Source organism: Epinephelus lanceolatus, chromosome 1 (genome assembly GCF_041903045.1).
Source record: "Epinephelus lanceolatus isolate andai-2023 chromosome 1, ASM4190304v1, whole genome shotgun sequence".
Lineage (NCBI taxonomy): Eukaryota > Metazoa > Chordata > Actinopteri > Perciformes > Serranidae > Epinephelus > Epinephelus lanceolatus.
The window spans coordinates 14,350,914-14,374,186 of NC_135734.1; the positions used below are offsets into that span (position 1 = coordinate 14,350,914).

At 41.6% G+C, this 23,273-nt stretch overlaps 3 protein-coding genes across 3 annotated transcripts; 1 reads left to right on the top strand and 2 right to left on the bottom strand.

The window, feature by feature from the left end:
• Positions 1-1,348: 1,348 nt before the first annotated feature.
• LOC117256595 (sorting nexin-5) lies at positions 1,349-11,279 on the bottom strand. Its single transcript, XM_033626099.2, has 14 exons — positions 11,015-11,279; positions 10,709-10,819; positions 10,444-10,551; positions 8,852-8,912; positions 8,606-8,730; positions 5,354-5,437; positions 5,193-5,267; positions 5,031-5,061; positions 3,965-4,052; positions 3,788-3,827; positions 3,606-3,692; positions 3,361-3,450; positions 3,090-3,155; positions 1,349-1,931 (listed from the first exon to the last, which is right to left on the bottom strand). The coding sequence occupies exons 1-14, from the start codon at positions 11,018-11,020 to the stop codon at positions 1,794-1,796; spliced, it is 1,110 nt and encodes a 369-aa protein (XP_033481990.2). The 5' UTR covers positions 11,021-11,279; the 3' UTR covers positions 1,349-1,793.
• Positions 11,280-11,468: 189 nt separating this feature from the next.
• Positions 11,469-14,485, bottom strand: LOC117256725 (dnaJ homolog subfamily B member 9). Its single transcript, XM_033626331.2, has 2 exons — positions 13,845-14,485; positions 11,469-11,862 (listed from the first exon to the last, which is right to left on the bottom strand). Exons 1-2 carry the CDS (start codon positions 14,080-14,082, stop codon positions 11,561-11,563), a joined length of 540 nt encoding a protein of 179 aa, XP_033482222.1. The 5' UTR covers positions 14,083-14,485; the 3' UTR covers positions 11,469-11,560.
• Positions 14,486-14,538: 53 nt separating this feature from the next.
• On the top strand, positions 14,539-22,795 carry zc3h10 (zinc finger CCCH-type containing 10). Its single transcript, XM_033627743.2, has 3 exons — positions 14,539-14,756; positions 15,192-16,403; positions 20,613-22,795. Exons 2-3 carry the CDS (start codon positions 15,255-15,257, stop codon positions 21,129-21,131), a joined length of 1,668 nt encoding a protein of 555 aa, XP_033483634.2. The 5' UTR covers positions 14,539-14,756; positions 15,192-15,254; the 3' UTR covers positions 21,132-22,795.
• The last annotated feature ends 478 nt before the right edge of the window (positions 22,796-23,273 follow it).

The following is a 23,273-nucleotide window of genomic DNA, read 5'->3' on the forward strand; positions in this document are numbered from 1 at the left end:
TGAAAAATGTCCCAGAAGAAATCATTCCTGCATAGTGAAAAGATGCAAAGCAACAGAATTCGTTTTTCATTATACAAATGAACTTGTTACTGAAAAGAATACATTCAAATGTAACCCCTTTGTAATCACCAACATTTTAATTAGTAACTGTAATTTATTTGTTTTTTCTCAGTAACTGTAACTGATTGCAATTACACTTATTTTGTAATTTAATTACTGTAACTAATTACTCCCCCCAGCAGCACCTTCTCCCATTAAAAATCACCAATAAAAGTTTCTAAATCAAAACAGGCAGACATGTTCCACCTAAATTCTGGATGAAGTTATCATCAGCAACCAAGAATACATATCCCAAAAATTAGCATGTAGCTACATGTAGAAGTGTAGGCTACATAATGTAAAAACTTGCATTAGTGTGTCAGGTGCAGATGACCAAATAAAGAAATCCGTCACAAGCTGTCAAGACGTCAGCTTGCCTTGACAGTAGAAAAAACTGTTGGCACGGAGTATTCAAAACAGTTTGAAGCCTGAGGTTTTTGCTCACAGGGATCAATTCTGTCATTGTAACATTATCTATATATGACAGAAAATAAGGAAAAGCATAGTACCACCCCCTTCAAACACAAAGTAAAATACATTTATTTGTTGTTTGTGAGCTTGTGGGATTGTATTTGAGGCTGAGGAAGAGCAGTAGTTATGAGGGTGGCAGATACAGATATAAAAATGATATCAAGTTACAAGACCATCAAGGGAACATGTGCCATCCAGTGCCCAGAGTTGGCAGCACTTCCTTTGAACCAGATTATACCAAATTATTTCAGCCATTAATTCACTCTGTTTGGGTGGGCACTCCATGGCATGATTGCTCTTTATCTACCCCTTCATTGTCAAATGAGCCAAACCTCCTCTCCACCCTCTCTTCTTGTGAGACCAGTCATCTATCTCTCTCTGACTCATTCTCTCAAATGGGAACCACTCCTCCTTATTCACCCAACGGAGAGATTACAGGCCGGAACAGATGAGATGAAACTCGCAGCAGTGCTGAGATATGGACCTACAGTCCGCAGGAGACAGAGAAGGGGAGGATGACATTGTGCTTATGTGCAGAAATTTTTAGTTAAGTGCGTCAGAGTTTTACACCTGGTCTCACTACAGGTTTCATATAATCATACAGAAAATAGAATGACTGTAAGAGAGATCATTACAGTTGTTCACACAAAGCCAGAATAGTTTCAAAAGCCAAACAAAAAGCCAGCACAGAGTGCCCTTGCTGCCACGTCCTTGCAGGAGCAGTCAAACCAACTGATTAATGATCCAGAAGTAAGAAACACACACAAAGGCAAGCAGGTACTTTGGGAATCAATTCATCACACTTTATTTCGTGTGACCCCAGCTGATGTGGTGGCGGCTGGAGAGCAGCACAAAACACTCTCAGCACAAACGTATGAGTGCAGTACAGAACAAATACACACACACACACACACACACACACACACACACACACGTCTCACTAAACGACAAATCCACTGCAAAGAAATCAAAAACATCATTTCTACTGGGGGTTTACTGGTATTAGTGTGATTGAGGAGAGACTGGGGGGAAGTGACGGTGTGAACAAATTATAAGATTGCTGTTTGATTAAGAGGAAGGTTTCCCTTTCTCTTTTATTCGTTTATTTACACTGGAACTAATTGAATCCAATAAAGAATCAGCACAACAGGGTGAAGGACATGTTTGGGTTACCCCATGCTATGTTTAGACATACTGAGGATGCTTCATTAAGTGTGGGGTCACTAGGCCATCCCTCTAAAGGCTTGCAGGTGCTGGTTGATCTGGTCAGCACTTTCTTTGGCTGTAAGCAGCTGCTTTTCACACCACTGGACCAGAGCCTGCTGCAACATCTTCACACGCGCACTCCTCAGCCGTGCAATCTGGGAAAAAAACAAAAAACAAAAAAAACATCAAATGCACGTTAAAGGGACAATGCACCCTCAAATCAAAAATACATGTTTTTCCTCTTACCTATAGTGCTCTTTATCAATCTAGATTGTTTTGGTGTGAGTTGTCAAGTGTTTGAGACATTGGCCGTAGAGATGTCTGCCTTCTCTCTAATATAATGGAACTAGAAAGCACTCAGCTTGTGGTGCTCAAAGTGCTGAAAAAAAATCATTTAAAAACCTTAACAAGTGTTAACAATGTGTCTCTCCAGAAATCATGACCCAGTGTGGCCCAAAGAGACATACATTCATTTTTTTGAGCATCATAACCCCCTCAAAATGTATCTTTTAGCTATCAGGATTTGATCCATTCAGCCCAATAATATTTCAAAAGTCTAGAAGAACTGCATGATTTAATCATTTGATCCCTGTTCAAGATAGCAAAGGGCTAAACGGGAAGTTAGCCACTCAATGCAGAAGATCTGGGTTATATCATACTGTGGAAAATAAGCTTTTTTGGCTTCATGCGCCACTGAGCAACTTCCACAGAAATGAACGGGGCCCCTCCAACTCTGTATCCAGTTCTCTTTTTACATCCGTGGGGCACCTACTGCTAGCTCATGTGGCACCACTGAGCTAGCTAACATTACAGCTCAGCTGCGGAGAACACCACTGATCACAAGCACGGGCATCCCATCAACGAGTAGATGCACACTTCCCTCTGCATGGTGATTGGGTTGGGGGGTGAAGTTCAGCGGAAAGAAAATAGTTCCTACATGAAACTGCTCATAACAACATCTGTGGATTATCTTGAGTAACCTGGTCATGATTTCTGGAGAGAGACATTGCTGTTAAGTTTTTCTTTCTTTTTTTATTTAAGTGCTTTGAGCACCACAAGCTGAGTGCCATCTAGTTCCATTATATTGGATGGAATGCAGACATCTCTACAGCTGATATCTCCAAATACTCTGCAAAAACAATCTAGATTTTTAAGACGCACCGCAGGTAAGAGGACATATATGTATTTTTGATTTTGGGGTGAACTGTCCCTTTAATACACAAAGTCTATGAATGTCAACAAACAGGATTTTACACATCACACTGAAGATGGGCAAACCATGTAGAAATCCAGCTTTAAATGTGATGTTTTACCTCCTGTTTAGCCACTCCACAAATGTGATTAAACTCCGTCTCTGCTGCTTTCTTCACCTCCTCCATCTGATGAATATGGAAAGTGTGTCATCGTAATTATATACTTCATACAGATTATACTTCCATCTAACGTCCTCTCATCAGCTTTCCTCATCCATGCGCTACCACTGAGTCATATCAGCAGAACGTTACTGACACCTGCTGGCCACATTTAAGCATGAACATCTGATTTAGCAGAGTGTTCTTGAGATACATGTGTACAGACACTCACAGCAGCCTTCTTCACAGGTTTGGCCCTCTCTGCATTCCTTGTGGCAGTCTCTAACTCCACTAGCTTACAGGTTCTCCTGAAGAGCATCTCCTGCATTGGACACAATAATCAGGTTACACACAGGAATGTAAGTCTGAGGATTCCGCAGTGACGTCATATTTCAACAGACGACCATGATTCAAGGTAGATGGAGAGACAGTATACATAACATGAATGTAAAATGGATTTAGAAGTAGAAGACACACCTTTTCTGCTTCCTGGTAGCGTGACTCCAGGTCCAAGCCTAGTCCAAGTGTACTCACATCATTCTCAGCAACTTCTGCCATATTTTTCTGCCCACACACAAGCACATCATAGCGTATCTGGTAAAGCAGTTGTGCATCGCTATGTAAATATATTCCTGTTAAGAAAAGGCCAAACAACTTACCTTCATAGAATTAAAGACTTCTGATAATTTCACACAAGACCTGTAGGAGGAAAGTGTTGTTAATTTGTCTATGCTCTGTTCATTATGCTAATTTATGGTGACTTGTATGCAGTGTTTGGAGCATTGATTTGAAATACATGTGATACTGGCTTGGGCCCAATGCTATTAATGTCTCACTTAGTGAAAGCCTGTTTGTCAGGATCCTCCCCTTGTTCCACACAGAGATGCAGAGCCGCTGAGAAGTGCCCACAGGCCACCGCTATTTCTGCAAATAAAACACAGAACAAACACTAACATCAGAGTTGGGACACACAGAATATGGGTTGTGGATGAACTCTAATACACTACATATCCTGCTAATGCTGAGAGGGGACTAAGTCACTGTTTTGCAAGTCACAAGTAAGTCTCGAGTCTTTGCACTCAAGTCCCAAGTCCCAAAGTTTAAATTTCGATTCCCAAACAAGTCATAATGTGCTCTTCACCAAATCATATGCAATTTTAACACCAATATATAAACTTTGTGTTTTTTTTGTTAAAACAAGTTTTTTAAAACAAGTGCAACTGAACTTAATCATTAAAAAGTAGATCTAACATCTACCTGTTCTCTCTCTTTAAAGTGATATTGTACTTTGTTGCATGTTTTATGTCTGAATAGAATAAAGAGATTAACGTTAACATTCATTGATTTAGGTAATGGAAGGAAATGTATTTTCGTGGTGCACTTTTTAAATGACATATTTTTAAACTTTGGGCTTGGTGAAAGGTAGGTAAGTACTTTCAAGTCAAAAGGCTCAAGTCCAACTGAGGTCACGAGTCGATTAAGTCCAAGTTAAGTTGCAAATCTTTTTCGATTCTGTCAAGTCTAAAGTAATCGGGGCGTCGGTAGAGTAGTGGATAGTGCCGGCGCCCCATGTACAGAGGCAATGCCTTGCTGCAGTGGTCACAGGCTCAACTCTGGCTTGCAACCATCTCTCCATGTCACCCCCCCGCTCTCTCCCTCACCCCACCTCACTCTATCCGATACATTAAAGGCAAAAAGCCCAAAAAAATAATCTTTAAAAAAAAAAAAAGTCCAAAGTAATCAAATTTGTGACCACAGTATGACTCAACTCCAAGTCATTTGACTCGAGTCCACACCTCTGTCCCTTAGACTTCAACTGTTAAACCTGAATACGTATAAATCCCAAATAACACCACATGATGAGCACTTCTTGTCCCCTAAAACTTTAAATCACGTTCTCACTTTGCTCAGTTTGCACCACATCCAGGAATCTCTGCAAAAAATAGAAGAAGAGAAAGAAAAAAAGTCACACAGGACAGTCGCAGTGTGTCTGGTTGTGTGTGAAAAGAGAGAACAGAGGAGGACAAAACACACAGACACAAAACAAACAGATGACTGATTCACCTCAGCTGCAGTCTTGGCACAGCTGGTTAGAAGAAGGTTATGATCCCGTTCAGTTTGAAAGAACTCATCCACATCCTGCGGACACAGACAATATGGTATTAAAACCTAACATACAGGTGTAGAGGCTGCAGACTGTGTTTGTATGGATCTCAGTTGTGTACCTTGTGGCCTTCTTTCCTCTTCTCTTCCACAGCTTGACTCAGCCGGTTGAAAATGTTCTTTCTCACTCTCTGTCTGCCTGGAGGCTACACACAAGGACACAAACAAACTTAAATATATATTTATGTTAATACTCTTTAAAAGGAATACTTCAACCCTGCACTGATCAACTGTATCGCAACTACTTATCCTGTTGAATTGAGTCATGAGGAAAACTTTCTTTTTCTCACAAGTCTCCACAGTGAACGGAGAATCCAAAAACTGAGAAAATTTATGATGAATTGAAGTCATAGGGGTCCGCATTTAACAACAGTAAAACTATATCAAAGCATCTTTTTACAAACTCTCACACAACTCGTGCAGTGTGTTCCAAGTTTCATTTATCTAGTCGTATGCTCAGCTCTTCCCAGACAGACAGGCCTTTCTGATGGGGACCTGAACTAAAAGTGAAATGTACCTTAACTATCAAAGCCAGACTTCATTGACAAAAACAATAATTTTAGCTTGCTTAACACAAGAGCTGTTGGTCTACAGCTGCTTGGATCACTTTGTTTGTTTGTGGTATTGCAGGACTTAAATGTTTTAAAAGGTTATTTCAGATTCACGAGTTGTGTGAGACTTTGTAAATGGATGTTTTGAATGGGGCTGTACCTGAATCAGAATGATCAGATTTGGATGTTCAACACATACAGTACAGGCCAAAAGTTTGGACACACCTTCTCATTCAATGCGTTTTCTTTATTTTCATGACTATTTACATTGTAGATTCTCACTGAAGGCATCAAAACTATGAATGAACACATGTGGAGTTATGTACTTAACAAAAAAAGGTGAAATAACTGAAAACATGTTTTATATTCTAGTTTCCTCAAAATAGCCACCCTTTGCTCTGATTACTGCTTTGCACACTCTTGGCATTCTCTCCATGAGCTTCAAGAGGTAGTCACCTGAAATGGTTTTCCAACAGTCTTGAAGGAGTTCCCAGAGGTGTTTAGCACTTGTTGGCCCCTTTGCCTTCACTCTGCGGTCCAGCTCACCCCAAACCATCTCGATTGGGTTCAGGTCCGGTGACTGTGGAGGCCAGGTCATCTGCTGCAGCACTCCATCACTCTCCTTCTTGGTCAAATAGCCCTTACACAGCCTGGAGGTGTGTTTGGGGTCATTGTCCTGTTGAAAAATAAATGATCGTCCAACTAAACGCAAACCGGATGGGATGGCATGTCGCTGCAGGATGCTGTGGTAGCCATGCTGGTTCAGTGTGCCTTCAATTTTGAATAAATCCCCAACAGTGTCACCAGCAAAACACCCCCACACCATCACACCTCCTCCTCCATGCTTCACAGTGGGAACCAGGCATGTGGAATCCATCCGTTCACCTTTTCTGCGTCTCACAAAGACACGGCGGTTGGAACCAAAGATCTCAAATTTGGACTCATCAGACCAAAGCACAGATTTCCACTGGTCTAATGTCCATTCCTTGTGTTTCTTGGCCCAAACAAATCTCTTCTGCTTGTTGCCTCTCCTTAGCAGTGGTTTCCTAGCAGCTATTTGACCATGAAGGCCTGATTCACGCAGTCTCCTCTTAACAGTTGTTCTAGAGATGGGTCTGCTGCTAGAACTCTGTGTGGCATTCATCTGGTCTCTGATTTGAGCTGCTGTTAACTTGCGATTTCTGAGGCTGGTGACTCGGATGAACTTATCCTCAGAAGCAGAGGTGACTCTTGGTCTTCCTTTCCTGGGTCGGTCCTCATGTGTGCCAGTTTGGTTGTAGCGCTTGATGGTTTTTGCGACTCCACTTGGGGACACATTTAAAGTTTTTGCAATTTTCCGGACTGACTGACCTTCATTTCTTAAAGTAATGATGGCCACTCGTTTTTCTTTAGTTAGCTAATTGGTTCTTGCCATAATATGAATTTTAACAGTTGTCCAATAGGGCTGTCGGCTGTGTATTAACCTGACTTCTGCACAACACAACTGATGGTCCCAACCCCATTGATAAAGCAAGAAATTCCACTAATTAACCCTGATAAGGCACACCTGTGAAGTGGAAACCATTTCAGGTGACTACCTCTTGAAGCTCATGGAGAGAATGCCAAGAGTGTGCAAAGCAGTAATCAGAGCAAAGGGTGGCTATTTTGAAGAAACTAGAATATAAAACATGTTTTCAGTTATTTCACCTTTTTTTGTTAAGTACATAACTCCACATGTGTTCATTCATAGTTTTGATGCCTTCAGTGAGAATCTACAATGTAAATAGTCATGAAAATAAAGAAAACGCATTGAATGAGAAGGTGTGTCCAAACTTTTGGCCTGTACTGTACATACAACTATTCTTTCCTTTTTTCTATAGAGTTTAAGAGTTTGAACAAGGTTAGGCTGGACATTCAGGGTGACAGCGTCATCACATGATATATTAAACATGCCAAGTTAGCCCTCTGAGCTAATACGTGCTAACTAATGACGGATTAGAAATGTGAAATATTCTGGCAGACACAAGTTATCAAACAAAAGTTATAGACCTTATCGTATTAAGATGCTCTGAGCTGTGAATTCACCACTTCTGAGCAGCAAACAGAAGATAAAGTTATCTCAGAGCCTGACCAGGCAAAGCCTCTCTTCCTCCGGGCAGCTGCCTTTGTCTCACTCAGACTCATCCTGGGTCTGGGTCTGCAGGTGCCTGTGCCAGAGAGCTCACTCTGCAGCTAAATCTGGGGACCAAAATATTCTCAGAAGTATGCTACCTGACAAAACAAACAAACAAACAAAAAAAAAACATGCAAACAAACATACAAACAAACGAACAAACAAAAAAGTCTGCTAAACTTGAAGAACCTCAGTTAACTGAAAGGTCTCCAACTGATGATTCAGATCTTGGACTTATGGGGCAGCCCTATTTTTGGTATAGTTTTTTGTTGTTGTTTAATATGTATGGACCCCTATGACTTCAATTCATCAAAATTTTTCTCTATTCTTGGATTCTTTGGTCACTGTGGAGGCATGTGGGAAAAACAAAGTTTTCTTCTCAAATTCAGCGTGAGTAACTGATATCCAAATATTCTTTTGGGGGGTGAAGTATTCCTTTAAATGCAGTATATAAAGTATATGAAATGTTCCCAAGACGAGTAGAGGTCTATCCATAGATGTTTTTTGGCCCAAGCCACTAATACAAGCTGCTAATACCATATTTTAACATAAAATTCTAACATTTAAAAAGAGGAATTTAAAAAACAGGCTGTGTTTTTGTGTCCACTTACGTCTGAACTAGTCAGGAAGATCTCCACAACTTTATTTTTGCTGAGTATGCTGTGTGTGGCAATCTGCTGGAGGAAGGTTTCCAGTGCTTTACAGTATGGCTGCCACTCTCCTAAACCAAGCAGACCTGCAGGAAAACCATCAACACTTATTATCACACTCTACATGTAAAGTAGAAACTGAAAAGGAGGATATATTTGGTTAAATTGACTTTTGAATCTTAATTTTGTTGTCTCAGATGTACTTACCAAGCTGTTTCATAACCTTGGCAGATGCATTCACCTGAGCCTTTGCAGGAAGAGGAGGGAACTTAAAGAAAAACAGAGAGTATTACTGCTTATATTGTCTGTCAAAACCAAAAACAAAACTTTTTTCTTCATTAGGCACTTTGCCTGGCATGGGAAAATAAATAAGGTTAATACTTTTTGAAATACACACTGCCGGAATTCACACTATGCACATACATTGTGTCCTGGATCGAATATTGCACGGCATCTGCTTGTATAATTCATGACAAACACAACCCTGTTGCACACACACACACACACAGACACACACACACAGACACACACACACACACACAGACACACACACACACACACACACACACACACACACAGGAAGTAGTGTAGAAAAATACTTCCTGATAGGATATTGTTGCATGTTCTTGAAAGACAAAATAACATCACATCAGACAAAGCTTCTGCCTAATTTTCCACAGTACTGCAACCAGCAGCAGAATGGCAGCACTAAAATCAGATTCCTGATTACAAAAGAAAGGAAGGACTATTCAAAGAATGGAAGGGAGGAAGCATTTTAAAAGAAACAAAATGTTCCCCATAACTTGGTTGGCCCCATAACATTTTATAACCAGAAGTTAAAGGGTAACTTTGGTATTTATATCAGCTTTGACACTATTTTTCACTGACAGGCTCAAAGTACTCTTTCAAATGCCTGACAACATTATAAAAAGGATCCCTACAGAGATAGACCTTTCTGTAATCCTTTTTGTTAAATCAGAAATAGCCCCGAAATTACTATCTCCAGCCCCACCAGACTCCAGACATTTTAGTGTGTATAGAGCTGGAATTTTATCTTCACATCTAACATCTTTCAACCATACCAGATGTGGTGATTGTTGGACCAGTGGAAACACAAACCAAGACGGCTTATATGAGTTTTGATTCCGTCAACGTTGAATGAAGTGTGTTTTACAATGAAAGAAGTACTGTTATTTAAGTGGAGTCTGGTGAGTATGGAGATTGCAATCTTGGGGACTTTATCTGGTTAAACAAAAAGGATCTTACTCTTTAACAAAATGGTCTATCTCTGTAAGGATCATTTCCATTCTGGTATCACACTTGGAATAGCAATCTGAGCCTGTCAGTGGCAAAAACAAACACTTTAAATGGACATTAATTGATGGTGCATAATTGCCTTAAGTGGTTACACTGCAGCCTGTGTCGCTGCTGCCTGCTGCAGCCCTGTTGCTAAATACTGGACCAATTTCAAAAACTGTGGTTCCCATTAGCCACTTAGACACAATTAAAGTTATTACAAGAACACAGAACTTGAAGTCTGTAGTTTAGCTCAAATTCTGAGCACCTTCAATTCAGCCACTGGTGAAGCTACAGTAGGCAGTTATAAAAAAAAAAAAGACAACATAAAGCAGCATGCACACTTTGAAAGGAAGTTTTCAAAAGTTCCACAGAATTTTGGTTTGTCCCTTTGGTGACTCATCATACAGATATTCCAGTCCTAACTTTGTTTTTGTCAGAACAGTGTGCATAGGTTTACAAGTCAAATAACAGATTGTGCACAGATAAAGTTAAGTACTCACTATGACTCCCTGTATCCCGGGCACATCCTCCTGGGAGAACAGGTGCTGCTGCAGCCATTCAAAATCATCATAGGTCCGATACACATGGTACTCCCCTGTCCCAGACAGCTGGCACAGACAAGAGAGGCAACATGTCATCTGAGCAGCCTGCTGTTGCAATATCATAATTCGAACATATCATCTGACCTATCCTGGTGGTTTTCACATTAATTTAGATCCAATGTTTGCTTGCATCAAATAACAAGCAAATGAATTGTCTTCTCACCTTCTGTGATACAACCAAGAATGTAAGTGTGTCCCCGTCTTTCAACACCTCTGCAAGCTTGATGTTTTGACCATGGACGCTCAGAGTAGATGTCACTTCATTTACTTCTTCCTGTAATAACAAATTGCAGCAAGCAATTTATCAATACAACAGCTGGGAGTAAAGCACATTAGAATGCAAGCTAAATTTACAGGAATAAAAACCTTGCATAGGCCTCACTGTATATGTGGATGTGTGTGTGCGGAGTAAAAGACTGTCACATGACACACAGAGGTTGTTAAACAGAGCATTTTAAGGCACACTTACCATCATTGTCAAGTTTGTAGGTGAATGATTTCAGTCCAACTTTTATCCGCTTTTTTGAGCGCTTAAATCTCTGTTTATCTCGATAAAAGTGCACAAAGCTGTAAAGATCTTTTGTCTTGTGTTGGCTATAGTGCGCTCGCGCTCCAACTGCTGAGAAGGCACAGGATATCCTCTGGGTCAAAGTGCACACTGGTCCTGTGAGAAATGAAGTAAAGCAGTACCAGATCTAAAGTGCTGGCGTAGTAAAAAAGATGAGTTAATGGTGTGTTAGTCAGTAACTCAGAACCTTGGACACACCCACACAGGAAGGGTGGCATAACGGTCCAATCAGTTTCCCCAGCTGTCAATGGTACAACCTCACAAACCTGTAAACAACCATTAAACTTACAAGTTGTCCCATAAAAGAGGCAGAACTGAACTGAATCTCTACACAGTGAATACAAGACACAGATGCTGCGATACCAATCTTAATATGGAGACTTTATTATCAATAAAAGACAATAAATTAAAACAGTCATACAGGAGACAGGACAAAGATACTGGAATCTAGTAGTAGAGATCTTCTTCATTTTCATCCCCATCCCCAAAATAAAAGCTGAAACCAGGCTCTTCAAAACTGTAATGTTCATATGGACCATCTTCCTCATCCTGATCAAAGCTCCAGTGGAAGTATTGATCCTCCATAAAGGGACTATCGTCGAAATCATGGAAGAGGTCCTCAAAACCGAAGGGGAACCTTGTCTCGTGTTCGTCATCAGGGTCAACAGAGTCGTCATTTTTTAGGAAAGCCTTGTGGCCCACACTGTCATACAGCCTCCTCTTCTCCTTGTTGGAGAGCACTGTGTAGGCTGGAAAGGATGAAACAGAGGTATTACTTTAGCTTTGGCTGAGCTACAAGAATGAAAGAGCACTCAGATGGAAGTTCATTAGGTACAATGACAGTTCTCAGGAAAGGCAAGGGGGCTGCTGTGCCCTCATAATATCAAGACTGGACCCCCCTCAGCTGTGGCGAATATTTTCAGACTTTTTTTTTTTACGTCACATTTATCCCCAAACAGGGAAATTTTTCATGGGGTGTGAAATAAAATGCATGTTTACAGTAAGTGATTATTTTTGTGTTTAGTGGTATATATGTATAGTTAGTTTCTTGGAGAACCAGTCCGTTGAGATGGTAGTAGTACTTAGAGTTGTGCTTCATATGTTTGGTATCCCTACAATTACATGTGGCCCCAGTCTGGTCCCTGTATTTGAAATGGTTTAGGACCACCACTGGTAAGGGGCACCTAGCTAAAACTAATATGGTCTGACAGCACAGTCCTGCAATAACTTCATAAAGGTTGTAATACTTTAGAGAGGTGTCGTGATGGTGACGTAGCCACTGATGTTTCTGGTCGCCTCTCTGTCAGCTCTGCTAAACTGGGGCTAAATTTATGCTCTTATGTCTATTTTCCAGGTGTTGGTGGTGCTTGTTATGGTCGGCTCAGATGTAAGTGGTGTGTGGCTGCAGATCACTCATCAGGATGTGGAAATCAACTCACCAGCCTGTAAATTCTCCCTCTGCCGACTTATAGCTAGCTGCTAGCTAGCCAGGTTGAGGTTTTCAAATGTAAACATCGCAGACAAGATGGAGAAGATGGCAGCAGCTGAACTTACATCCTGCTAGCTATGGAACAGGCCTCGGATAATAAACCGGACGACCTCTGTGCTGCATCAGTTTCCAACAGGGTATCAGGAGCTGTAATATCCTTTGATTCACCAAACCTTGGCTAACTCTTGGACAGCACCATTCAACCAGGAGGCCCTTTTTTATTTGCCAATTCTGACAGAGGAGAGGACTCTGGCAAGGAGAGGAGACGTGTGCTCTGCAGTGAATAAGGACTGGTGTGATGGTGGGAGTGTGAGGTGCTGTCCTGTTCCTGCTGTGAATCACTGCTATACGGCGTTCAAAGGCAGCTGCAGAGCAGAGTCGCTGCCTGTGTGCGAGGGGAGAAACCATGCAGCCGTCTTGTTGGGGTTGGGATGTGTGGACAGTTAAATCATTTCACAACCAGAAACCATGGATTACCCGAATCATCCGGAAACATGGAACATTATAAGGCAGCAGCCAAAAATGTAAGAAGACACACACAAAAAAAGAATAAATTACGGTGCACAAATTAAAGGATCTGATGGGATCACATTTCACTAGAGTTCCTTGTATAATTCCATGTCATGACATAAGAACTATTTACTAATTGATTGATTTAACTTTAGAGGCTGTAGTTAGTAATGCTGTTAAAATTGTGCAGTGTGCATTGTATTGTGTTTTTCATGTTTTCTACCCCATTTAAGTCAATAAGGAAAAGCAGTAATTATAATATGTATTGGTGGGACACCCCCAAATATTAAAATATGCTAAATACGATAAGAAAAATATAATTTCTTTTTACTATTTTATGACACATCACCATGCACCATGGTCCTTGGACACATCATGTGTATAAATGCTTCGGTCAGAAAAAACAACATAACCATCTCATTTAAAATTTGGCCAAAAATAAATTATTTGCATGAACTAACCAGCGTGAAAAAGTGAGGCTTTTCTCAACTCCAGGAATTCATCTTCAACTTTTAACTTTCAAACATCAAAGCATAAGTTTTAAAAATCTAACAACTAATTTATGGTGGAAGTCATGCATTTTCTGCCAGTCACTCAGAGAGGTTCAAGGAAAAATATTTGTAGTTTTGGGGAGGGTAAAAAAAAAAAAAAAGTCACCCCCCCCCCCAGCCACCCTCCTCTGATAAGTAATGAACAGTCCCTAGAGAATAAAGTGTCGCAGGCATGTTTTACCTTCAGCAATCTCTCTGAAAGTCTTCTCTGCATCGGCGCTCTTGTTCTTATCTGGGTGGTATTTCACGGCCAGTTTGCGGAAAGCCTTCTTTATCTGGCTGTCAGTTGCTGTTGGCTCAACTTTGAGGGTATCGTAGTAATTTCTGCTCGACTCCGAGGCAGCATGCAGAGCTTCAGATAAGCAGAGCAGCAGCACTACGCAGGCTTGCATCCAGTGGAAAACACCTTGCACTGCCATGCTGGGTGTCTGAGCTCAGATGAGGAACTTAAACACAACTGTTGCACCAAGAAGTTATCTGGAAGTACAGTTATCTGGCGGTTTGACAGCTCATCTAAACATGTAATCTTTTGTAAGGCTGTCTAGTCACCACGTCCGCGGAAGTAGCCTGTGTGCCACTCTGTCAAACCCATAATGCACACAGGATAGTTTTCTTAATCAGGTGACAGGTTCGAGACTCAAGATGATACGCCTACACGCACAAACCATAACAGTGTGTCAAATTAAATGTCATTTCTTCCACCTCTTTTTCACTTAGCTTACCGTCTTATAACGATAGGACTACCTCTGCTATGAAACATTTAACCCGTGTATTAATTAACTCCCGGAAATAAATGAAAACAAACAATAAACGTCCTTTATTGCAATTCGGCGTCGTCGCCGCGAGAGGGCAGAAAAAATACTCAGAGGAAACGAAGAGGAAGAGAGTCGTCTTATTCGTTGGTGTTGAAAGATGCAGCAAGAAATGTGGTAAACAGCACCGGGGCCTCGAGGAATTGCTAAGAATAACACACGCCAGGTCGCTATTGTTTGCAGAGATAGTTAGCTGTGTAAATTTCAGTGAATCTGAGCAGGACGTTTCTGCGCGGGAGTCCCTCAATTATTCTCTGGATCCTGCTTCTTGTTTCTATTTGGTAAGACAACATTAGCATTTAGCCAGTTAGCTAGATAACGCTCGAGCACGGCAGCAGGCTCCTAGCACCATTTTAGCCTTGTTTATTCAGGTATATGACACAATAGAGAGTGCTTTATTTACCGACAGCAACCATGTGTGTTCAATTTAGATGTAAATGTTTTTCGTTATTTCATTAAAGCACTGGCTCCTGCTCACCATCCAGTGATAACAACAACAGTACTACTCATTATTTACCAGCTTTGTCACGTGCTAATATTTCAGCCTTGACATATGCATTTGAACCATACATTCCCATCCGGGATCTTTCTTATCTATATTTTCCTGTACTGTTAAAGATAGTCTTTTAAGTTGGTCCTATGTTTTTGTAAATTTCAGTACTTCACGGAAAAGGCTATTCATGACTTGTTTACCTGTGTATGTGAATGTTTGACAGGTCACGTCCGCCCCCCCCTCACACACATGAGTGCTGTTTTCTCCTTGAGCTGGGCCAAGCGCCATGCCTGACCGGGACAGCTCCTACCTGTCTGGTGGCGGTGGGAGTGGAGGTAGTCTGGGTGAGGAAGGAGGACCTGGGTCTGGTTTGGCAGGGGGCTCGGCGGAGGGCAGAGGCGGCTCAGGAGGAAGTCTTGGAGGCAACGTCTCTGGCTCTGGGAGCATGGGGAGAGGAGGGGCACTCGGAAATGGCAACAGTTGCGGGAACGGTGGAAGTGGGGGCCAAGGTGCAGGACTGGCATTAGATGGTGTCTGCAGGGACTTCATACGCAATGTCTGCAAGAGAGGCAAGCGCTGCCGCTTCAGACACCCAGACTTTAATGAGGTGCCAGACTTGGGAGTGCAAAAGAATGAATTCATCTTCTGTCATGACCACCAGAACAAGGAGTGCATGCGCTCCAACTGCCGCTTTGTCCATGGATCTAAAGAGGACGAGGACTATTACAAGAAAACAGGAGAGCTCCCCCTCAGACTAAGAGGGAAAGTTGCAGCACGGCTGGGCCTGTCCCCCATGGATCTCCCCCATAGCCGTGGGGAAGTCCCCATCTGCAGAGACTTCCTGAAGGGAGAGTGCCAGAGGGGCAATAAATGTAAATTTCGCCATGTCAAGAAAGACTATGAATACGAGCCTTCCAGGGTTGGAGTGGGTGGTGTTATAGGGCCAGGTGCCAGCGGAATAGTGAATGCTGGGGGAGGGATAGGTGTTGGAGGGGGAGGTACCTGTGGGGGAATGCAAGGACTTGTGGGAGGTGGAAGTGGAAGTAATATGATGGGGATGGGTTGCCCCAGCCTGGGTGGTTGCAGAGATCCAGGTATCACAGGAGTCGGGGGTGTAGGTGGAGGTGGAATGAGCACTTGTCTGTCCATAAGTTCCACAGGGCAACGACGTTATGACAGGAGCTCATGCTCAGTGTATGACCCTTTGCTAGAAAGTGGGCTGTTAGATGCGAGCTCCCTGGAGGCCTCTATGGACCACACAGCTCTACAGATTAAGAGGCGGCGGTTGGAGGGGCTGCGCCTGGCAGATGCGAGCGGAGGTGCACACTACGAGCTGGGAGTTCAAGCCACCTTGCCACCACGTCCTTTGGAGTACAGGTTCCTGGAGGAAGAGAACTCCTTACTGAGGAAGAGAGTAGAAGAGTTGAAGAAGCAGGTTAGAATAAGAGATGGTTAAAAAGGGAAATTAAACTAATCAAAATCTTAAGATCTCAGAAATCCTTGCATAAAGTTATAAAGGACTGGTAGACCTTTCTCACATGTATAGCACTTGTATTTCAGTCAGATCTAAACACATATTTGTACACATTATACAGAATGATTTGGTATTTCTTTAAGGAATACTTCAGCCCCAAGAAACTGTTTTTCTCGCATGCCTGTAGTGACTGAAGAATCCAAAAACTTAGAAAATTCTTCATGAATAAAAGTCATAGGGGTACGCGTTTAACAACAGCAAAACTATATCAAAACATCAATTTGCAAACTCTCACACAACTTGTGCTCATTAATCCAGTCGTATGTTCAGTGCATCCCAAATAGATGGTGCTTTCCTGCAGGAAACTGCATGACAGTTCAGTTCCCTGTCAGAAACATCTGTCTGACTGAGAAGTATTGAGCATGTGACTGATAAATGAGACCTGGATTATACTGTATGAGTTGTGTGAGAGTTTGTAAACAGATGTTTTGATATACCGGTAGTTATGCCGTTGTTTCCTTTAATTCCTCAAGAATTTTCGCAGTATTTTGGATTCTTCATTTACCATGGAGTCATGCAAAAAAAAAAAAAAAAAAACAGTTCCCTTGATGACTTTAAAGTAACACAGGGTGAGTAATTGATATAAAAATGGTCATTTGGGGAGTGAAGTATTCCTCTAACAATTAATACGAAACACAATGGTGTGCAAAACAGCAGCTACCTTTGACAGTATAAAGCAGTGTGATAAAATGTCTTGACAAAGTCAAAGTCTTAACAGATAATTACATTTTATAAGCCTAACAAAGGCAGAATAGATATTTAAGCTTTTGTATTGGATTGAATTATATTGTCAAATGTAACTAATTTTGTACACTTCCTGTGCTGAATGAATTAATATGTTTCTTTCACATGATAGTGTTATATGAAAGGACCAAATTTTATTATATAGCATTACATAACTTAAGTCACAAGGATGTCAGTTAAATTTTATTATATGTCACTACCAAATTGCAGGCGAAGTCAATTTTCTTCGAGGGCTGTCCAATGGAGACTTTATCAAAGCAAATCATTGTCATCCAAAACAAGAGTTCTCATCTGAAGTTACCACAGTATCTGATGACCAGTATATCAAGCAAACAACTTTACTAAATGGAAAAGCCAACTGAACAAACAACTTGTTAGAATCAGAAGTTTGAAGTAGAGCTCAAACACTTAGTTGATCGATAGTTCCACAGTTCACAACCTTAACTGAATAGTTGATTGAAAATAAGCAGTAGTTTGTCACCTCATCATGAATATGTCTCTGCTGCTGTGTTTACAAACATTACAAATGTAAATTAATCCTTAACAGCATTTCTGAGTGATAGCAGCTTCTAAACCTGTGTTTTTAGCTTTGGTGGTAGAGCTACTTTTTTGTTGACATTTTGTTCACAGATTGTACTTGTAATGGGAGAGGAGCACTTATTCATTAACAAGTTGCAAAAGTTTAATATGGAACAATCAGTGGTTTTGAGGACTGGAGGAAAGTTGCCTTTGCCGATACAACAAAGTTTAAAGCTGTAGTTGACAATTTTTATAAAAAGTAACTTTATGTCATGTTTGCTGAAACTGAAACTGCTGAAATACTAAATCCACACATAAGCACATAAGACAGATAATCTGTGAAAAAAAATCATGTTCCTCTGCCTCCTAATGGCATTTGTGAGAATCTGGCTCATGTGGACAAAAACAACCAGTCAGAGTGGAGGAGTCTTTAAAGCTCAGTCATGTAAGTCACTGCTCGTGAACTGCGGTCAAACTGTCAAACTAGTCAGTGCTGATCAAATATGACTCAAGATTCTGTTACTGCATTGCCTGTTTCCAGCATGAAATTTCTTCAGAAAGATACACACACTAGCCACCATTTTAGGTACACCTTTCCAGCACCGACCCCCTTTTGCCTTCAGAACTACCTTAATTCTAAGTAGTACAGATGCAACAAGGTGCTGGAAACATTCCTCAGAGATTTTGGTCCATGTTGACATGATAGCATCACTCAGTTGCTGCAGATTTGTCAGCTTTATATCCATGATGTGAATCTCCCGTTCCATCAAAAGATCTGGTGACTGTGGAGGCCATTGGAGAACAGTGAACTCATTGTCATGTTCAAGAAACCAGTTTGAGATGATTTGAGTTTTGTGACATGGCGTGGTATCCTGCTGGAAGTAGCCATCAGAAGATGGGTACACTGTGGTCATAAAGGGATGGACACGGTCAGCAACAATACTCAGGTAGACTGTGGTGTTTAAACCATGCTCAGTTGGTACTGAGGGGCCCAAAGTGTGCCAAGAAAATATCCCCCACACCATTACACCACCACCAGCAGCCTGAACCTGTGATACAAGGCAGGATGGATCCATGCTTTCATGTTGTTTACGCCAAATTCTGACCCTACTGTCTGAATGTTGCAGCAGAAATCGAGACTCGTCAGACCAGGCAATGTTTTTACAATCTTCTATTGTCCAAGTGAGACCATATGAACTGTAGCCTCAGTTTCCTGTTCTTAGCTGACAGCAGTGGCACCTGGTGTCCAAAGCTTCGACGTGTTGTTGGCTCAGAGATGGTCTTCTGCAGACCTTGGTTGTAACCAGTGGTTATTTGAGTTACTGTTGCCTTTCTATCATCTTGAACCAGTCTGGCCATTCTCCTCTGACCTCTGGCATCAACAAGGCATTTTCACCCAGAGAACGGCCGCTCACTGGATATTTTCTCTTTTCCAGACCGTCCTCTGTAAACCCTAGAGATGGTTGTGTGTGAAAATCCCAGTAGATCAGCAGTTTCTGAAATACTCAGACCAGCCTGTCTGGCACCAACAACCATGCTGCATCCAAAGTCACTTAAATCACCTTTCCTCTCCATTCTAATGGTGTTTATATTTGTGTTGATTGTTCTGGTGTAAATGAACTTTGGTACTTTGCACATTTTAAAAAAAAAAGAATATCAGCCACTCAACATGGCTTCACATTCTTCAGCAGGTTGACTTGACCATGTCTAAATGCATTGAGCTGCTGCCACATGATTGTCTGATTAGCTATTTGCGTTAATGAGCAGTTGAACAGGTGTACCTAATAAAGTGACCAGTGTATTTTAGTGTACTGTTAAGCTGTAAAATGAGAAAGTTTGTGACCTGGCATCATGTTGAACAAAACTAAGCACTGCACACTAGCTGGACCAATTTCCCATTTTACAGCTAAACGGTACACTAAAATAGATTTCTGAAGACATTCAAGGTGAGAAATAGGTAATGCAGTTCCAGAATCTTGATTCATATTTGATCAGCGCTGCCTAGTTTGACTGCAGGTCACCAGCAGTGATTGACATGATCGACAGCTTTGTTAGAGACTCCTCGGCTCTGGTTGGTTGTTTCCTTAAGCTGCAGTAGAGTCAAGCGAATGCCATTAGAAGCACTTTGAGGATTTTTCACCAACCATCTGTCTCATGTCGTTCTCTGTGAATGTAGTGTCAGTTTCAGCAAAAAACAACAACAAAAAAAACTTTCAGCAAAGTTATTGTCACAAATGTTACCAGCTGTAGCTTTAAAGTAATAGTTGGAGGGTTTATGATAAGACATTACAGCATGACAGATTAATAAATGCACTAATGACTCTAATATGTATAAACGGACATCTTTTGATTTTGGTATTTTGAAGTTTGGTCTTCATTTGTAGTCTGAGTAGTATTGTCTGATGCAAGTTAGCTTTTTATCAGCTTTTTAAAAAAATATCTGCATTCATATCAGATATCTATTTAAAGATATTAGCCAAAATGACCAGCGCACAGAAGAGGAAGCCTTGGCCTGGATATCCACTGGATACACCAGATCCGCCTGAAATATCTGCCCTCGCCCCCAAAGGCTTCATCGTCATCCGACAATAGCCAGTGGGCTGAGACTGCAGTTTCAGCAAATATGATCTTTGTAACTTGAAGTAGCTGTTATGTGTCTGACAGAACCTTATTTCTAGATAGACAGATAGATACTTTATTAATCCTGAGGGAAATTAAGGCAATTAATAAAGAATCTATCTATCTATGTAGAAATAAGGTTCTGCCAGACACAAACCAGAATTTCTTGCAGTGGACCTTTTATGGAGCCAGGTCCCTTTCTAATCCTCATCTTGTGTGTTTTCTCAGGTTTCAAATCTCATTGCCACCAATGAGGTTCTTCTGGAGCAGAACGCCCAGTTCCGAAGTCAGACCAAGGTGATGACGCTGTCTTCCACTCCTGCATTGTCCTCCACTGAGCAGAGTCTGGTGCCCCCTGTAGGTGCAGTAAGTTCCTACAATCATAGCATCGCCCAGACTCACACCACCCTGAGCAGCGCAGGACTGCAGCCTCGGCCTGTCACACAGCAAGACCTGGTAGCTCCGACCGGTGCCCCTTCAGCGCCCCCGACTAACGCTGCCCCACCGACGGCCCCTCCACCTCACCTCAACCCTGAGATCACTCCTCTGTCAGCTGCCATTGCACAGACCATTGCGCAAGGGATGGCACCACCTGTTTCTATGGCACCAGTGGCTGTATCTGTGGCACCAGTGGCAGTGTCAATGACGCAGCCTCTGCCTGGCATCACCATGAGTCATGCCACCACCCCGATGGTGTCGTACCCCATTGCGAGTCAGAGCATGAGGATCACCAATCTGCCTCACTAACTGAATAAGTAAAGGACTCCAGTAAAGTCAGACTGTAGCATCCTTAACTGTGATTTATAACATAGACTGTCTTCTTTCATGTGTATGAGACTTAACTGATGACAGAACAGTGGCAACACACATAGCTGCAAACACATTTGAGCCCTCTCTTGGCCAAAAGAAAGTAGCAGTTCAGCTGCTCCAAATTAAAGCCAACAGCTAGATTAGTTCTGTCTAAAGAAGGAGTGAGACCAATCACAGACTCGTTCCACCATTGCAATGTATGCTGCATTTCAATCACAGCATGCTCAAAGTCCTGCCATTTGCTCCCTCTTTATCATACTGGAGAGGAACTTGGTCTATATGTTCAATTGTTTGTAATGGATGTGTCCAATGAGATTAATTAAGATTGCTTAAAGACAACTTGAGTTATGGCCAGTTTGCTTCTAAGCCCCACCCTTTGCAAAGTTTGTCATTGATGGCAGCCTTGGTTTTCACCCACTCTTGCTCATTGATGATAGAAATGTGTATCTCAGTCCCAGAAGGCCGTGTAGCAAATTTGGTGGTGTAAGATTTCATGTTAGAAATGAGTTAGCATTTATGCACTCCCGATTCCCCGTCTCACAGTCAGTGGGTTTTTTGAATGGATTTTTGGTTAGATGCCTGAAATAAGGCCTATGATTCACATCAGTAAATACCCAACTTGTAAGTTTTGATGCCTTAAAAAAGACAGTTGCTAACAAGTGGCTAAATGAGACTAGAGAATGTCATCACACTGAATATGGCGTTACAGCCTCATCGTGATGGCGACCGTAGTGTAAAGAGTTTATAGCCTAATGTTAGCTTTTTACCTCTGGTGATTTTATTTAGGCAAGTAGTATTATTTGTGAAGCTTATCTTGCTGAACAAAACATGTAAGTATCAGAAGTGTGTTTGCCACAGAGCTTATATTTTTCAGTAATCCAAAATCTAATGGAAAAGTCTCATTAGCTTTTTGGTGAGGGAACGAGAGCAGTGCTAACTTTTGTATCGCCTACAGTATAAGCCTCATCTCCACAGCACTCTATTGAGCTGGATGTGTTTGCCAAATTTTAAATCAATCGAATTTACGGTGTGAGGTGCATGGCCTTTTGAAAGTAGCATTTTTGGGTGTTATGTTGCTGATGTAAGTCATATTTCTGGGGATGCATTTGCACATCATTTCCAGCTAACTGGGCCAAGTGTCATGTTTCTATCTCAGTCCAGCTCCCAGCAGTTTGAGTCACAGTGGAAGACAACGAATAATAATAGTACTAAAAAGAATAATAAACCGGCACAAACTCAGTAGTGTTCTTCCTCTTTGGGACTTCAACCCTAATGAGGTAGAGATGCTTCTCCACCAGAGGGCAGGATCCCTCCTTCTGTGTGCTGTGGCAACATGACAAAGACATTTTTTCCCTACAGACTGACTGACCTGTGAACATTTTGTGTACCAAAGGGATCTTTTCAAACACAGGCTCCAAAAATGGCAGCAAGCTGAAAATGTATGATGTCATCCATATCGTTTGAACCATCTCTGCAACACTGCTGTGGACGTGAAGACTGTGGAAGCAGTTTGTGTTTATATTTTTGTGGATTGTTCTGGTGTAAATGAACTTTGGTACTTTGCACATTTAAAAAAAGAATAACAGCCACTCAACAATGAATCTCGTGTTATTTGTCATTTTGTATACAGCTACCTTCTTCTGTGTACTTTTATATGCTCTCTTCACACAGGCAAGACAAATAAGTCATGCCCAGAGAGAGACAGCTTCTTGTGGCAAACTATCATGTTTACATCCCATTGCTTGAGTTGTTTGGGTGGAGTCACTTTGTGTAAACTTGAATGCAATAACCCTCTGCTCCTTCAGTCGTCTCGTATCCGTGTGGCTCTTTAAACAACTGGAGTATTTGTGTTGAGTTACTGTGACATGGGAATCGTGGCCTGGGCTTGTGTGGTCATACCGGATGTTGGGGATTGAGGAGAAAGCCCAGTCGGCTGTTTTAAAATAAACTGGAGCAGCACAAAGAATTGACCCGAGGTGCTGGTGGGGTAACAATATGACCGGAAGCACTGATTTTACACGTTGTGTGTATATATTAAGCAGTTTACCTTTTGAAAGACATTGGAAGTTTGGTTTAAAT